The sequence below is a fragment of the Lipotes vexillifer genome, unplaced genomic scaffold, assembly GCF_000442215.2.
Source record: "Lipotes vexillifer unplaced genomic scaffold, Lipotes_vexillifer_v1.1 scaffold1378, whole genome shotgun sequence".
NCBI classification, from domain to species: Eukaryota; Metazoa; Chordata; class Mammalia; order Artiodactyla; family Lipotidae; genus Lipotes; species Lipotes vexillifer.
In genome coordinates this window covers 1,661,984-1,680,809 of record NW_006775104.1, presented here as the reverse complement: position 1 = coordinate 1,680,809, position 18,826 = coordinate 1,661,984, and the positions used below count along the sequence as shown (strand labels likewise).

Below are 18,826 nucleotides of genomic sequence, written 5' to 3'. Positions count from 1 at the left end.
AGCAGGAACCCAGGAATTGCTGCCTTTTTGAAGTCTCCAGAAGATTTGACATCCTGCCCTGGCACTGGTTTATAGAGTATCTCATCTCCTGTAACAAAAAGTTCAACAAAAAGTTCCTTCACCTGGAGTAGAATCTCCTCGCAGGGCTGCTCTACAGCTGCATACAGATCGTGGAGAGCATTTTTTCTGGAAGGATAATTGTGCCTGTTCACCATCAGAGCTCAGAAAAAGAATCAATTTAAAAAAAAAGTTCCAATCCCAATATGATTAATTCAAATCAATTCAACTTGAAAAATGGGAATGGCGACACAATTAATAAACCATGACTGGGGTGAGGGACAGTTTTGATCTTGGCCTCTCAGGAAGTCTCCAGGCAAATCAATGACCTCCCTGGGGTCCTGGCTCCCTGTCTGTCACGTGGGACCAGGGTACTGCAGGAATGAAATAAGGTGATGAAATCTGACAGCAAAATAATGTAAGAAAACAGACTTTCTGACAAGGAGTTAATAAATGAAGCAGTGGCTCCTACTTCGGAAAAATATTTTTAAAGATATGAAAACTTCAGAACAAGACAGGAAGATGCTGACCCATAGTAGACGCTGACTACTGCTCTTATCACCTGGCCTTTCAGCGGTCAACTGGACATATTAACAAAGGCAGTGTCCTGGAGGGGAAGGACTGTGGGCTCTGGAGTCAAGAACCATCTGGGTTTAAACCCCAGCTATACCACTTCTTAGCTCTGGGACCTAGGGAAATCTGTCTAACCGCTTGGAGCCTCATTTTCCTCATCTGCAAAGTGGATGTAATAAAAGCCACCTTAAAGGTTTGGGAAACGCGGGTCAAGGTGGCATGGCTGGGCTCTGGACCCAAGATGGCTTGACTTAAAAGCCATGGGAGGAACCTAAGATCTCCTTCCTGAAAATGAAGCATTCTCCACCCCCCAAACGAACATGTGCCTGACAGCAAAACATCCTCTTCGAGCGGACAAAGTGTGACCCCGAGCCTCTGGAAAGGGGAGTGTGGGGATTCTGAAGTCGTCACAAGACAGAAGCTAGCTGGGAGGTCAGAGGTACTGGTTGAGGAGTAGGGCCCTGTTCTAGAAGCTGTGGACGGGAGTCAGGAGGGCGTGGCAGGAAGGAGAGCCGGCAAGGCGGGACTTGGCTATAGCTTCAGGCTTCGGGGAGAGGAGAGGAGGCTTTTAGGTGACTGCACAGAGCAGACAAGGGCCTAGAGGAAGCCCTGGTCAGTTTCCAGGAGGTCAGACAATCAGGTCCAGGAGGTCAGTGGGAGACAAGCCAAGAGGGAGCCAGCAGCCTAGAAGATGAAAGAGATTTAAACAAACACACACGCACACACGCACACACGCGTGGCCCTGTAGCTGAGTACTCCTTCTGGGCCTATCTGTACCCAACCCCCAAAGTGCAGGAAAGCAGAGTTTGGCCTTCTGAGTGAGAACGTGCTAATGAGCCACAGGAGAGAAAGGGTGCCCAGTCAAGTGCGGGGACAGAAGGGAGCCACTCTCTTCCACCTACTTGGGCGGTGGCAGCAAAAGTGCTGGCACTGTCAGGGGCAGGCCTGAGCTGCCTCACAGGATGAGGGGACAGAAGCCACAGGGGGACAGACAGAGCAGTCAGAGCTGGCCAAGGAGGGGAGGGGCTGCACTCAGGAGACGTGAGTGAGCTCGCCATCCCTGGAGCTGACACGGCAGAGGCTGGCCCACCCCTTGCAGGGTTATGCAAAGGGGTTCCGGCCTCAGGAAGGTGTCTGGGCTGCCTCACTGTTCGGGCCCCTACCAATCTGAGATTCTCTGAGTTTGGGGACCACATGTGACGGCAAGAAGGGATTTAGCATGGTTTTCTCTGATGAAAGCAGCTCTGGAGCCCAGATGAGCACCGATGCCAAGGGAAGGAAGGAGTGGTGTGTGCAGATGTTCAGACTGGCCCTCTAAGACAGCTTCACCAGAAGGACACGCTCAGGGGATGATCCCTAGGACAAGGCATCCCAGAGACAGAGGGGCTCCAGAGGGCAGCTGATGCTCTGAGAAATCTAGGTGTGTGTGTGTGACCTGGGCCAAGCTGTGTCAGGAAGAGATCATACAGGGCCAAGATGAAAAAAGCAATCAGAGACTTCGGTGAGCAGTACATTTCAGAAAAACAGAAAGGACCCAGGAATTGCTCCCTGACAGACAGCTAAGACGACTACGTTGACTAACTCAGACCACACTTTTTTCATGTTTCTCTCTTCGAAAAGGATAAAATATGGATGATTTAAGAAAGTAAGTCCAAGTTGTTTTGGGGAACTGGAAAAGTAAATGAAACAGAGAAAGAGACCATGTCTGACAGAACCGCTTGGCTTTGGATCTGCAGAGCCCATAGCAGGCAGGGGTGATTTAGGAACTGCTGTATCGCATCGGAAAGCCACTAGCCATGATTTCTGAGAAATTGTGGCAATCAGATGAAAAACGTCTGAGTTCTGGCAAATCTTTTCACAGGGAAAAACAGAATGACACTGAAAATTCCGGTCCAGTCAGCTTCACAGCAGTACCTGAAAAGGTGATACAATCAACTTTCAGTCAGTCGGCCTGCAGGCAGTGTGACAGGGGAAGCGGGGCCAGGCCGCCCTGCTGCAGAGATGCCAAAAGGGAGACTTACCCCTTTCACATCTTACTATGCAGTTAATCCACAACACAAAGAGGAAAGAAGACTGATTATTAACTGGAAGAGGAGTTCATGCTACAAACAATTGCTCAGGTCGGGGTCTACCTTCCAGAGAGTGGATAAATGCTGAGACAATGGCTTCTCAGAGGCTGTGAGAGAAGCACACAGCTAGGAGCCCAAGATGGGTATTAGTGTCTCTTCAACTCTTGGTCCAGATGAGCAGGTTTCAGGCTTGGTAAGTCACAGAGCACTTTTTTTTCTAAACAAACTCCTTACAGAAGCTCTACATCCGCAAGATGGCAGAAGCAGGCTCCTCTGGTTGGAAGGGTGTGGGGAGGTGGGCAGAATGGAGTCGGGACAGGGAGGGGAGTGTTCCATCCAGTGGCCTCCCCCTTGGGAAACTGAGGCCTCAGAGCCGTCAGAAAGATCACTGGGCTGTGGATGAAGGAATTGAGAACAAGATTATTGACTGTGATACTGATTACAAAACAGTTAGATTCTATAAAACATGAGGAGGCAGGAATGACTTTTATAAATAATCTCTAACAGTGGCAAGAAGTCACTAGACCAAGGAACTAACTTAAAATGGCCAGTGCAGGTGGGGCCCGTCCCCTCCCCTCCCCACCTCCTCCCCCTCTGCTTCCTTCTCTTCTCCCACCAGTAGATACACACGCAAGTCAGGGAACACAAACCAAATGAAGTCCATGAAGCTCAGGTTCACCAAAGCAGCTAAGAGAAAAGAGAGAAGCTCGGTTCCAGTTTAAAAATTGTAAACAACAGACAGCTTTGATTCTGATTTGAGTAGCCTAATTAAGTGCCTCCGATGAACAAACAAAACAATGACTTTGACTCAGTTTATAACTAAGATTCTTTTTGAGTGTTCAGCAAAAGAATGTTTAAGAGGGCCTTTTAGCTATGGTATGCTTTATGTTAGGTTGTTTTACTGTGGTAAGATATATATAACATAAAATTTGCCAATTTAACCATTTTTAAGTGTACAATTCAGTGGCATGAATTGCCTGCACAATGTTGTGAAACCATCACTGCTATTTATTTCCAAAACCCTTTCATCACTCCAAATGGCAGCTCTGTACCCAATAAGCAATAACTCTCCACTCCCCCTCCCCCAGCCCAGGCTATCCTGTAGTCTTTTTGTCTCTATGAATTTGTCTAGAATAGATATTTCATACAACTGGAATCATACAATATATGCCCTTTTGTGTCTGGCTTCTTTCACTTAGCGTAATGTCTTCAAGGTTCATCCATGTCGGAGCATGTGTCAGAATCTCAGTCCTTTTTATGGTAGAACAATATTCCATTGTACAGACATAGCACTTTTGTTTATTCATTCATCTGTTAATGCAGGGGTCCCCAACCTTTTTGGCACCAGTGACCGGTTTCGTGGAAGACAATTCTTCCACGGATGGGGTGGGGGTGGATTGTTCAGGAGCTAATGCAAGCGAGGGTTCAGGCGGTACTGCGAGCCGTGGGGAGCCGCAGATGAAGCCTTGCTGTCTCACCAGCCACTCACCTCCTGCTGTGCGGCCTGGTCCCTAACAGGCAGTGGACGTCCGAGGCCCGGGGGGGGGGGGGGTGGGGACCCCTTTGTTAATGGATACCTGGGTTTCTTCCACCTTTTGGCTCTTGTGAATGTCCGGCGTGCTTTTATAGCCATGAGAAGAAGAAAGTGGGACTGTCCACTGGAGGAGAAGCAGGCTGGGGGGCCTGACAACGGCAAGACCAAAAGGCAAGAGAGACTGAACACAGAGCAGGAGGGAGGTCATAGCCTTGAGGAAGGAGCTGGTGGAGAGGCAGGGAGCCAGGATTAACCCCTACGATGCAGTGAAGGAACTGGCTAAGCACACTGCTCAACTTGCCGAGTGACCCCGGCCGGTCCTGCCCCTCTCTGGGCATCCACTTCTGCACCTGCTCAGGGGCACACTGCAGCACACCAGATGCTTCTAAGGTCCTTCCAGTTCTGACAATCAGTCCACCAAGACCTTGATCATCAGGTGATTAAACAGTTTACAGCCTAATGAAGGACTCTGTTTGGAGGATGGAGCGAGAAAGGGGACTTTGGAGATGACAAAGGTCCAATCCCCCAGGAAGGAGAAAACTGTGCCCACCGCAGAGGGTGTAGGGAGTGCTGGCAGGGCCTGGGCCCCCCAGGGGCTTGGCTCCAAGTGAGTGTCAGGGAGGAGCAGAGAAATGGTTACAGTAGAAACTAGAAAGCGCTTGTCTCTGCTGGGACAGAGAGGTTTCTGGAACCAGGCTGGCCCCATCAGGGAATTCTTTTTTTTGTTTGTTTGATGTGGACCATTTTTTAAGTCTTTATTGAATTTTTGTTACAATATTGCTTCTGTTTTATGTTTTGGTTCTTTGGCCGTGAGGCACGTGGGATCTCAGCTCCCGGACAAGGGATCGAACCTGCACCATCCCACGCCCCTGCCCCCGCCCCCCTGCCCGGCATTGGAAGGCAAAGCCCCACCACTGGACTGCCAGGGAAGGCCCATGGGAATTCTTAAACCAGTGGCGAAGGAACTGAGGAAGAGGCTTGGTGGGCAAGGCAAACAGGAACCTGAGTGATTTCTACAACAGACCCTAATGACCTGTGGTCAGGTCCCCTTGAAGGACACAGCTTGGACGGAGACACAGCATGCCTCAGAGGCGGCGTGAGAGAAGAACACAGGACAGGGTCTCACGCCCATGCTACTAGCTGTCTGGCCCTGTCTGAAACAATGAACCACTCTGGGTCTCCCTCTCATCTATATGATGGGCAGCTCAAAAGCCATAATCTCTAGGGCCTCCCTCCAGGGCCATTTCCAGGGCACACTGGAACAGAGAAGCGGTGTCGAGAGCGATCCCTTTCACACTCATTCTGCCAGCAAATGTTTATTGACCACTGCTCTGTGCCAGGCATTGTGCTACGTGCCCTTCCTTTGGCCTACCTGATACCCAGGAGACAGAGAGAAGAGACAGCAACAGTAACTTCTTGCAGAGATTTGCAAAGGCTAACTGAAACAGCCAGTACAAATAAGGCTCCTCGGACAAACTACGCCCCCTGCAGTCTGGCTTGCGGCGAATGCCAATCAAGAGTTGTGATCCAGCATCAGGCACCTGGATCCCAGGTGTGACTCTCCAGCCCCTGGGAGGGGCCCTATCAGTGGGCTGGGAAGGGAGGGAAGAAGGCGACTGGGGTTCAAGTATAAGCTGGACTCACCTTCACACAGGAGTAGATCACGGAAACAAATACCACCACGGTCAGCAGCAGGAAACAGGTCAGGTAGAAACTCAACATGAACACGGAGCTGGAAGGAGAGATGAGGTGGGGAATCCTGGGGCTCTGAGAGGCCCCGCAAAGGAAGCAGAATTTGCTCCATTTCTCCTGCACCTCCTGCCCAGTCTTGGGTGCCTCGCCCCTGACTCACTGAGGAGGGATTACTGAGCTTTGTGAACCGATTCGGGACCTGCCTCCATAACGGTCTGGCTCCTGCCCTTCCTCCCAGTCTTGTCACTTTCCTGGGGGAGCATAGCCCACACAGGAGCCAAACAAAGAATGGGGTGACACCTGCCCAATATTTTGCCTAATTCTTAGCTATCCATAGACTCACTTCATTTAGCCTGGAAGGACCCATTTTAAAAATCACCTGGCTGTTCCCTCTAGGTAGTCACTTATGGCCTGACAAGTAACCCTGAAGGCTGAACACTGGTTTGATAAATGGCCATCATTTATAGAAATGCATTTGTCAACAGCCCAACCAGCTACGCTGAGAAACAGCAGTGACATGTCCCTTTGGAGGACAGAGTCCCTATACCCTGTCCCCTTCCTACTTGCCAGGCCGCACAAGTCCTGTTCAGTTTCTGTTCCCCTATTCCCACCCAGCTCAACAACAACCGTAAAAACTGCAAGGATCTCCTGCTGCCCCTCCTCACAGAGGCAGATCACAGGTGAGCTCAATGTTCACAAAGGGCTAGTATCCTCGGGCGAAAGAACTGCAAGTGACTTTCCATCCGGAGCCTGCCGTGGCCCTCCTGGGGCAGGGGCTGGTCGAGGCACAGCACTCCCTACCAACCACAGGAGGCCCCAGAAACCCCTTCTCCATTTCAGGGAGTGAGACAGCCTGACATGACAGGTGTTGTCAGAAGGTTAAAGGCAAGAGGAGGACATAAGAAGGCAGGTGAAGGCCTCTAGGGAGGCAACTTTGTTCCAGGCTCCCCCAGAAGCCAGCACTTAGCTGCCTGAAACAAACAGAACAGGGGAGAGAACTCTCTTCAGAGGGAAAGAAAGACCTTTAAAGTAGCTTTTAAGGCTTCCCTGGAGAGAGGACGGCCAGAGAACGACCTTCATCCATGCCTTAGCAGCTTGGAGCTGTGGCCAGAGGAGGGAGTGAAGCTACTGCGGGCAGAGCAGGGATCTGGAATAACCCAGCCCCAAGCCACGCTACAGAAAGAGAGAAGAAACAAAGAGGCAGGATTATGCACCCAAGTGAAGGGGACTCTCAGCTGCAATGGGACGGAAAGTCTAGGTTGCTTATTATACCTATAGCTCCATTTCAATACAGAAAATGAGTCCTATGACAGTAAAGACCCACAATCCCACCAGCTCTGCATGGTCTCAGTGCAGGGGGCAACGGACATTAACTGCATAACCAGGGTGCAGCTGGCTGCCAGTGTCTGGTTTTCACCTGTGGTATCCTGACAGGGTCATAGCAGACACAAACACAAGGGCCATCTCTTCAACGATAAGTGCCATTAAAAATAAAAGGCATTGAGTAATAAGACATGCCAACGTCATGTACCTCCTGATATGATTCCCTGAGAAGGACACATCACTTCTGTGGGATTCTTATGAAAAATACATAACCTCCATCTAATCATGAAAAAACATCAGACAAATCCAATTTGAGAGATTCTACACATTAATTAGCCAGTACTTATCAGAAGTGCCAAGGCCATGAGAGATAAGTAAAGGCCAAGGAAGCATCACAGATTGGAGGGGACTAAGGAGATACAGCAGCTAAATCCAATGTGGGGTCCTGGCCCAGCTCTTGGAACACAGAAAGGACATTTGGGGGAATGCTGATGAAATTAGAACACAGCCTACAGATTAGTTCATATATCATTGCAGTGTTATTTCCTGATTTTGACTACTCTACTGCAGTTATGTAAGTTGTCAATAGCACGGGAAACTGGATGAAGGATGTACAGAAGCTCTCCGTAGTACTTTTGTAACCTTTCTCTAAGTCTATAATTATTTCAAAATGAAAAACAGGAGGTGTTGGAGTGAGGGGACTCTTCCAGATTAAGTTAGACTTATGAGACATAACCAAATGCATCCAGTGGATCTTGAGTAGATCCTGGCTATGACTAAACTAAGAGTAGAAGCCATTCAGGGGGACAGTTTGGGGGATTTGAATACAGACTTGGTATTAGATGACTGTAGAGAAACTGGGGTTAGTTTTGTTTGGTACATAAAGCATTGTGGTTAAGAAGCAAAATGCCATTAAAACAGGTGTCTATTGACGTGTTTAGGGGAAAAATGTCCTTGTGTCTAAAATTTACCTTAAAAAATCAGAAATATACCTGTAACTAACACAACATTCTAAAGCAACTACACTTCAATTAAAAAAATCAGAAAAAGATAGATAAAAAAATCTTTCAAAACATTAACAATTGTTCTGGGACTTCCCTGGTGGTGCAGTGGTTAAGAATCCACCTGCCAATGCAGAGGACACAGATCCAAACCCTGGTCCGGGAATATCCCACATGCCGTGGAGCAACTAAGCCCGTGTGCCACAACTACTGAGCCCACGTGCCACAACTACTGAAGCCCGCGCACCTGGAGCCCGTGCTCTGCAACAAGAGAAGCCACCGCAATGAGGGGCACGCGCACTGCAACAAAGAGTAACCCCTGCTCGCCGCAACTAAAGAAAACCCCCTGCACGCAGCAACGAAGACCCAACACAGACAAAAATAAATATATTAATTAATTAATTAAAAAAAAAAGAACAATTGTTCTATCTAGGGGATGAGTGTTGATTATATTAATTACTTTATGTTTCTGTATGTTTAAAATATTGCATAATAAAAAGTAAAAAAATATGTGTGTGTATATATATATATATAATGTGCATATATACATATATTTACACACACATACATACATGGAGAGGTTATCTTTCTCACTTAGCTGTGACCCTACTGTGAATGACTACCTAACAAACACTTCATGTCCAACAGCCCATTTCAGAGTGGTCCCCTTGGAAGCCACAGGCCTCTCTCAGTGACACAGCCAGTCCTCAGAAGATTTCAGGAACACCTCTTAGAGAAAAGTCTTCAGAATCTGAAATCCATTCTTTGAAATATCTGGAGTAGCATAAAACCCTTATTTTTTGAAGATATACTGTTTTTTTGCAAGAACCAAAGGTCATGCAGAAACCAGCTTGGTGAATACTTTGGGTGACTCAATGGGCAACAGTGGTCTGCGTTAAAATGGGACGAGAGGATGAAGTGGAGAGAAGGGGTCTCCTGTGCGCCGGGCAGTGCCCAGACAGAAGTTTTCCACCTGCAACGACCACATGGCCTACCCATCATTGGGGAGGCAGACTCTTGGCTTCCTGGTCTCACTGAGGACAAGACTGTAAACTTTTCTCCCTGCCTGAGCAAATTCAGCTCAGACTCCCGCCTCTGCTCTCCTACATGACCTCCCCTCCCACCCGTGGAGCCCCTGCAGCCAGAGGAGGGAGCCCGGGAGGGATGGGGTACTTACTGGGGCACAATGGTGATCTGGACAAAGCAGATGAAGAGGAAGACGAGCGAGGCACATGCCACGTAGGCACCGAATCGGTCATCCACCTGCTTGGAGTACTGAGAGGACATAGGCAGGGTGAGTGGGCGGAGGCACTGCTGCTCCAGCCCCCCTCCGCCCCAGACACACCTGGGACAGCACACTCCCAAGACTTGGAAGACCCAGTCGAGAATCAGCACAGGCCTTAGCTCTCAAGAAACCAGTCCCCACTCACTACATGGTGGTGCCTGTGGGGAGGGCTGTTGAATTATGTTAAACCAGAAACTCTGCAGGCTGGGTCACCATGAGAATAATTCATAATGATCATGGCTCACATTCCTGAGCACCAACTGTACGCCAGAACACGTGCTGGGGCTTGCAACCATCACTGCACATCCTCACAAGAGCCCCAGGAAATAGGCACAGGACTGCTGCTGTTTCTACTTCAGAGATGAGCGAGCTGAGGATCAGAGAGGTCACTCAACTTGTCCAATGTCACAGAGCTCATCTCCAAGGTCCTGACTCCCAGCCCCCACCCTCCCCACGACACCAACCAGCTGCACAAATGGATGTGCTGGCAGAGAGTCACCCAGAGAGGGTAATCCATGAGTCAGTTCCATTTATGCTGGTAAACAGACTAAGTTCCCTTCCCATAATTCTTCCTTCCTGATTAGGCGTGCCTCATTTGACCAGGGCATGAGTTCACAGGAGCCCACGTTGACGGAACACAAGGGAGACCCTGTGACATGTAGCAAAGACCCTGGACCAGGGTCTTGCTCTGGCTCTGTCATTACTTCACCGGGTGGCCTAGAGCAAGTCACCCAGAGCTTTACTTTCTCAGTCACAATTTAAGGAGACAGGACAAAGAGCTCTTGACTGCCCCTTCCAACTCTAATACTCTGAGTTTCCAGTGTGCCAAAGGCAGCTGGATGGTCCTTTGGAAACTATAATAATAATAATAATAATAATAATAATAATAATAATAATAACAATAGCAATAAAAATAATACAAATAGCAATGTTTATTGAACATCTACTATGTGGCAGGTACTATTTCATGTGTTTTACATATATGAATGTGTTTAATCATCACTACACCATGAGGTAGGTATGTTAAAAATCCCCATTTCCCAGATAAGGAAACTGAGATACAAAGAAATTAAGATGTATCCTTTTTCACCAAGGAAGTCTCCCTAAAACCCCCATTTCCTGGGTAGGGCAGCATCAGAGCTGGGAAATGGGTGACAAGAAGGAGCTCTTTCCAGGGCGGAGACAGGGGAGGGAGCCGTCCTGTTGCCTCCTTTCCCTCCCCTTGGTCCTGGTTCTGCACCGGGGTAGGGGGTGGGGGTGGGGCGGTGGTCCCGCCCCAGGGTGCTGTACCTTCTTCTCTAAGTCAGGCTCCCTGAAGGTCAAGAGGAACTTGCGAACATGCTCAGATCGTAGCCTGTCGATGCTCCTGGCGTCAATGGCACGGCCCAGAAATTCATCCACTTCATCCTCGGGGTTCGCACTTTCCTGGGCGTTCCTGGGGAGCAAGGGGTGCAGACACAAGACAGGCTGACCACCAGGGGGCGCCGCTAGGGGGCCGGCTCAGTCCGTGCACCCAGACCATCAGAGGGGCTTGATCAGCTCTAATAAGGGGTGGGGAAGCTGGGATTGACACCGGGACGGCCAGAAGCCCAAGTATTTACATGCGCAGAAAATTGCCCAAGGCTCAGACCCGCGGGCTGGGGGGGCCTCACTGACAATAAGGATTTTCTAACCCTATTGATGTATTATTAAATGATAACGATAATATGAATTATTCTCAAGGGTTTGTTTTTCCCCTACAGGTAACAGTCTCTGCTCTTCACTCTCTAGCTGTACTGTCATCCTGAATTGAAGGCTGAGACCAGGAGGCAAGACCTCTGCCACAGGGAAGCACATTTCACAATCTTTGGGTGCTGAACTAATAAACACTCTACTTGTAGAGCGGAGCCCAGTTCTCGAGTGGGATTTCTGACAGCCCTTGAGACTGGGGAGTGGAGGAGAGAGACAGGCACATTCCTTCAGGGTGCTGGGACGTGGCCAGGCGCTGGCGACCTATGTGCAAAGTCTGCATCTTCCTGGGAGCCGCGTGTGTGTGTGTGTGTGTGTGTGTGTGTGTGTGCGCGCGCGCACGCACGTGCATGTGCTGAGTGTGTTGTGTGTAGTTGTGTGTGCATACGTGTGTGTGTGCGTGGAGTGGAGATTATAAATGGGGGATGCCCAGGCCCAGCCTCTCTGCCGGGGGTCTGGGCCCCCAGGCTGCTCGTCTCTCAGGTGCAGTGGGCTCTGTTCACTCCCAGCCAAGACTGCGAGACCTGGGCTCATCCTCTATGGAGTACGGAAACTGAGCTCCAGGCAGATTTGGAGACATCCCCCAGGCTGAGGGAGCTGAAGTGAAGAGGACAGGTTACTCACTTGTCCTTGGGATCTTCAAAGCCCTAAAAGAGAGGGACGGAGAGAAGAGCAGAGGAGGATGAGAACCAAGGAGATGAAAACGGGGAGGCTGCAGCTCATCCCGTCTCCACGGGTCACCAGGAGCTTGGACACAGAGAGCACTGTCACTCAGTCATCCCCTCCTGCCTTCATTTGGCAAATACAGCTGGGTTTGGGACAGGCTCCGTGCTAGATGCTGGGGGCACACTGTGATTTTATTTCATCCACTGGCAAAATCCATGAGTCTAAGCTCTTCGTGTCCCCATACCCAATTCCTTGTCATTCCCCAAACCTTCCTTCACCCTCCTCCTGGACCCTGGGCTTGGTGGGTCCCCTCCCAATTCTACCACTTACTCAGATGGAAATAAGAGAAACTACCAGGCCGATCAATCCCCACACGCCTGTGCACACACACAGCTCATACACACTCACCACCCCCCCCAACTCCCGCCAAGCACACATAAAATCTCCTGGGACTTCACAAGTTTTGAGCTTAAGAAAACTAAACTCTTGTTACCTGCAACAGCTTTTCTGGTATCTGAGAACCAATGTGTTCTTCTAAGGCTGGAGCTGGCTGGGGACCCAGGAGGTGAGGAACCTGCCTGCCCTGGTTTGATTACTGTTCTGATGTTCACACACACAGGGCAGGGGTGAGGGTGGGAAGGGCCCTTACTGGTTGCCAAACTCAAGGCCCTACCTAGAGTTCATCTATAAAGGACAGAAGTGTGTCAGGGTCTGACCAACTGTGGCAGAATGGAGGGAGGGGCCCCTAAAATGGGAAGGGGTGGGATCTGGGCGGCAGTGGGGGGGCACAAGCACCCCAGGACAGGCGGCTTCAGGTTGCCAAGACAAGGACAGAGGGGGGCCTCTTGTCCCTGTGGCCCAGCATGGAACACGCTGCTGGGCAGCCAGGGGGCTTGGCAAATACCGGGGGAACCCAAACCCCAAATGAACACAGCTCTCTTCATTCCCACTGAGGAGTGGGGTTTATGATGCTCTCCGCAAGCCGGAGCTGCCAGGCTCCGAAATAGACGTGGGGCCCGTGGGCACTGAGGTGCCGTCTATCCTCCTCACCAGCTCAGGGCTCCCAGGGCCCTTGGCAGCCCCTAGTGCCACATCCAAGTGCCCAGCCGTGGGCTCTGAGCTCCTCCCGGGCTGCCCAACGGTTGTCTTCCTTTCTCCTCATCCTCTGAGAATCACCAAGCCCTCGGTCCAGGCTGCAGGGCCCTGCCCACCTCACTGTTCCCACTCGAGGCTAGAGGAGTTGGGGTCTCTCATGTGAGTGCCCCATCTGGGGGCGGGCAGGATCTCTAGGGCACAAGCTCGAGTGGGCGGTGGAGAGTCCGGACAGGCCAGTCTCTGCGGACCATGGAAAGGGGCTGGCCCGCTGATCTCCACCACAGGGGCTGGCAACGATTTTACTCGGAGGACATCCAAGCCATATTATGCCTGCGCTGGTCTCTACAGCTCGGAACTATACCTGAAATGTGTCTAATGAACCTGTCTCTGACTTCCTCCAGTGCTCCTTTGGTGGTTTGCAGGGGCTGGTGTTGGGGGCCAGGTCCGCTCTAGGCTCCCTGGGTGCTGGGCTGGGGTGGTGAACTGACTGCAGTCAGGGAACACTTTGGTGGATAAACCATGGCAAAGGGCCTTTAAGAACACAGGCCAGCAGACTGGGTTCCAGTCTCCCGACCTGCTTGCTAGTCCTAGGACAACAGTCCTCAGCCGGCAAGGAGGACGCTCAGATGGGCTCCTGCCGTTGTGCCTCAGCACTTTTGGAGAGCAGCTCAGCTCAGTGTTTCTGTTTGGTCCCCGAGTCCTCTCCTTCTGACCTACAGCAAGAGCAGAGGCCGTGGGCCCCTCTGCTCGTCCACACTGAGGTGCAGACTCTGGTTTGCACGCCTGCCCTGGCGAAGCTGCTGTGGGGAACACTTGGGCCCAGCCTGCCGCCTCTGGAGAATGCACAGCTTACCCGGGCCTGGTTAGATGAGCAGGAGTCCACATACAATCTCCCGTCAACCTTTTTATTAATAAAGAACCTTAGAGGACACCCCTGGTGGCGCAGTGGTTAAGAATCTGCCTGAAAATGACTCTACTACCCAAAGCAATCTACAGATTCAATGCAATCCCTATCAAACTACCACTGGCATTTTTCACAGAACTAGAACAAAAAAGTTCACAATTTGTATGGAAACACAAAAGACCCTGAATAGCCAAAGCAATCTTGAGAACGAAAAACGAAGCTGGAGGAATCAGGCTCCCTGACTTCAGACTATACTACAAAGCTACAGTAATCAAGACAGTATGGTACCGGCACAAAAACAGAAAGATAGATCAATGGAACAGGATGGAAAGCCCAGAGATAAACCCACGCACATATGGTCACCTTATCTTTGATAAAGGAGGCAGGAATGTACAGTGGAGAAAGGACAGCCTCTAAATGGAAACCAAAAGAAAGCTGGAGTAGCAATTCTCATATCAGACAAAATAGACTTTAAAATAAGGACTATCAGAAGAGACAAAGAAGGACACTACATAATGATTAAGGGATCGATCCAAGAAGAAGATATAACAATTGTAAATATTTATGCACCCAACATAGGAGCACCTCAATACATAAGGCAAAAACTAGCAGCCATAAAAGGGGAAATCGACAGTAACACATTCATAGTAGGGGACTTCAACACCCCACTTTCACCAATGGACAGATCATCCAAAATGAAAATAAATAAGGAAACACAAGCTTTAAATGATACATTAAACAGGATGGACTTAATTGATATTTATAGGACACTCCATCCAAAAACAACAGAATACACATTTTTCTCAAGTGCTCATGGAACATTCTCCAGGATAGATCATATCTTGGGTCACAAATCAAGCCTTGGTAAATTTAAGAAAATTGAAATTGTATCAAGTATCTTTTCCGACCACAACGCCATGAGACTAGATATCAATTATAGGAAAAGAGCTGTAAAAAATACAAACACATGGAGGCTAAACAATACACTACTTAATAACGAAGTGATCACTGAAGAAATCAAAGAGGAAATTAAAAAATACCTAGAAACAAATGACAATGGAGATACAACGACCCAAAACCTATGGGATGCAGCAAAAGCAGTTCTAAGAGGGAAGTTTATAGCAATACAAGCCCACCTTAAGAAGCAGGAAACATCTCGAATAAACAACCTAACCTTGCACCTCAAGCAATTAGAGAAAGAAGAACAAAAAAACCCCAGAGTTAGCAGAAGGAAAGAAATCATAAAAATCAGATCAGAAATAAATGAAAAAGAAATGAAGGAAACAATAGCAAAGATCAATAAAACTAAAAGCTGGTTCTTTGAGAAGATAAACAAAATAGATAAACCATTAGCCAGACTCATCAAGAAAAAAAGGGAGAAGACTCAAATCAATAGAATTAGAAATGAAAAAGGAGAAGTAACAACTGACACTGCAGAAATAAAAAAAATCATGAGGGATTACTACAAGCAACTCTATGCCAATAAAATGGACAATCTGGAAGAAATGGACAAATTCTTAGAAATGCACAAACTGCCAAGACTGAATCAGGAAGAAATAGAAAATATGAACAGACCAATCACAAGCACTGAAATTGAAACTGTGATTAAAAATCTTCCAACAAACAAAAGCCCAGGACCAGATGGCTTCACAGGCGAATTCTATCAAACATTTAGAGAAGAGCTAACACCTATCCTTCTCAAACTCTTCCAAAATATAGCAGAGGGAGGAACACTCCCAAACTCATTCTACGAGGCCACCATCACCTTGATACCAAAACCAGACAAGGATGTCACAAAGAAAGAAAACTACAGGCCAATATCACTGATGAACATAGATGCAAAAATCCTCAACAAAATACTAGCAAACAGAATCCAACAGCACATTAAAAGGATCATACACCATGATCAAGTGGGGTTTATTCCAGGAATGCAAGGATTCTTCAATATACGCAAATCTATCAATGTGATTAACCATATTAACAAATTGAAGGAGAAAAACCATATGATCATCTCAATAGATGCAGAGAAAGCTTTTGACAAAATTCAACACCCATTTATGATAAAAACCCTGCAGAAAGTAGGTGTAGAGGGAACTTTCCTCAATATAATAAAGGCCGTATATGACAAGCCCACAGCCAACATCATCCTCAATGGCGAAAAACTGAAAGCATTTCCACTAAGGTCAGGAACAAGACAAGGTTGCCCACTCTCACCACTCTTATTCAACATAGTTTTGGAAGTTTTAGCCACAGCAATCAGAGAAGAAAAGGAAATAAAAGGAATCCAAATCGGAAAAGAAGAAGTAAAGCTGTCACTGTTTGCAGATGACATGATACTATACATAGAGAATCCTAAAGATGCTACCAGAAAACTACTAGAGCTAATCAATGAATTTGGTAAAGTAGCAGGATACAAAATTAATGCACAGAAATCTCTGGCATTCCTATATACTAATGATGAAAAATCTGAAAGTGAAATCAAGAAAACACTCCCATTTACCATTGCAACAAAAAGAATAAAATATCTAGGAATAAACCTACCTAAGGAGACAAAAGACCTGTATGCAGAAAATTATAAGACACTGATGAAAGAAATTAAAGATGATACAAACAGATGGAGAGATATACCATGTTCTTGGATTGGAAGAATCAACATTGTGAAAATGACTCTACTTCCCAAAGCAATCTATAGATTCAATGCAATCCCTATCAAACTACCACTGGCATTTTTCACAGAACTAGAACAAAAAATTTCACAATTTGTATGGAAACACAAAAGACCCCGAATAGCCAAAGCAATCTTGAGAACAAAAAATGGAGCTGGAGGAATCAGGCTGCCTGACTTCAGACTATACTACAAAGCTACAGTAATCAAGACAGTATGGTACTGGCACAAAAACAGAAAGATAGATCAATGGAACAGGATGGAAAGCCCAGAGATAAACCCACGCACATATGGTCACCTTATCTTTGATAAAGGAGGCAGGAATGTACAGTGGAGAAAGGACAGCCTCTCCAATAAGTGGTGCTGGGAAAACTGGACTAGTACATGTAAAAGTATGAGATTAGATCACTCCCTGACACCATACACAAAAAGAAGCTCAAAATGGATTAAAGACCTAAATGTAAGGCCAGAGACTATCAAACTCTTAGAGGAAAACACAGGCAGGACACTCTATGACATAAATCACAGCAAGATCCTTTTTGACCCACCTCCTAGAGAAATGGAAATAAAAACAAAAATAAGCAAATGGGACCTAATGAAACTTCAAAGCTTTTGCACAGCAAAGGAAACCATAAACAAGACCAAAAGACAACCCTCAGAATGGGAGAAAAGATTTGCAAATGAAGCAACTGACACAGGATTAATCTCTAAAATTTATATGCAGCTCATGCAGCTTAATAACAAAAAAACAAACAACCCAATCCAAAAATGGGCAGAAGACCAAAACAGCCATTTCTCCAAAGAAGATATACAGACTGCCAAAAACCACATGAAAGAATGCTCAACATCACTAATCATTAGAGAAATGCAAATCAAAACTACAATGAGATATCATCTCACACCAGTCAGAATGGTCATCATCAAAAAATCTGGAAACAATAAATGCTGGAGAGGGTGTGGAGAAAAGGGAACACTCTTGCACTGCTGGTGGGAATGTGAATTGGTTCAGCCACTATGGAGAACAGTATGGAGGTTCCTTAAAAAACTACAAATAGAACTACCATATGACCCAGCAATCCCACTACTAGGTATATACCCTGAGGAAACCAGAATTCAGAAAGAGTCATGTACCAAAATGTTCATTGCAGCTCTATTTACAATAGCCCGGAGATGGAAACAACCTAAGTGTCCATCATCGGATGAATGGATAAAGAAGATGTGGCACATATATACAATGGAATATTACTCAGCCATAAAAAGAAACGAAATTGAGCTATTTGTAATGAGGTGGATAGACCTAGAGTCTGTCATACAGAGTGAAGTAAGTCAGAAAGAGAGAGACAAATACCGTATGTTAACACATATATATGGAATTTAAGAAAAAAAAATGTCATGAAGAACCTAGGGGTAAGACAGGAATAAAGACACGGATCTACTAGAGAATGGACTTGAGGGTACGGGGAGGGGGAAGGGTAAGCTGTGACAAAGCGAGAGAGAGGCATGGACATATATACACTACCAAACGTAAGGTAGATAGCTAGTGGGAAGCAGCCACATAGCACAGGGAGATCAACTCGGTGCTTTGTGACCGCCTGGAGGGGTGGGATAGGGAGGGTGGGAGGGAGGGAGACGCAAAAGGGAAGAGATATGGGAACATATGTATATATATAACTGATTCATTTTGTTGTAAAGCAGAAACTAACACAACATTGTAAAGCAATTCTACTCCGATAAAGATGTTAAAAAAAAAAAAAAAGAAGAATCTGCCTGCCAATGCAGGGGACACGAGTTCAAGCCCTGGTCTGGGAAGATCCCACATGCCATGTAGCAACTAAGCCCATGAGCCACAGCTACTGAGCCCGTGCTCTAGAGCCCGTGAGCCAGAACTACTGAGCCCGTGTGCCACAACTACTGAAGCCCGCGCACCTAGAGCCCGTGCTCTGCAACAAGAGAAGCCACCGCAATGAGAAGCCCGCACACCGGAACGAAGAGTAGCTCCCGCTCGCTGCGACTAGAGAAAGCCTGCCAGCAGCAACGAAGACCCAACGCAACCAAAAATTAATTAATTAATTAATTAATTTTTGGTTGCGTTGGGTCTTCGTTGCTGCTGGCAGGCTTTCTCTAGTCTCAGCGAGCGGGAGCTACTCTTCGTTCCGGTGTGCGGGCTTCTCATTGCGGTGGCTTCTCTTGTTGCAGAGCACGGGCTCTAGGTGCGCGGGCTTCAGTAGTTGTGG

The 18,826-nt window shown here is 47.6% G+C and overlaps 1 protein-coding gene across 3 annotated transcripts in view; it reads right to left on the bottom strand.

The window, feature by feature from the left end:
- Positions 1-18,826, bottom strand: part of ADCY5 (adenylate cyclase 5) — a 164,985-nt gene that overhangs the window by 26,258 nt on the left and 119,901 nt on the right. For all 3 annotated transcript variants that reach the window (XM_007449690.1, XM_007449691.1, XM_007449692.1), the window contains exons 10-13: positions 11,887-11,909; positions 10,825-10,969; positions 9,427-9,524; positions 5,878-5,965 (exon numbers count right to left, since the gene is read on the bottom strand). In XM_007449690.1, coding sequence (XP_007449752.1) covers positions 5,878-5,965; positions 9,427-9,524; positions 10,825-10,969; positions 11,887-11,909 — 354 coding nt within the window. The remainder of the gene's footprint in view (positions 1-5,877; positions 5,966-9,426; positions 9,525-10,824; positions 10,970-11,886; positions 11,910-18,826) is intronic.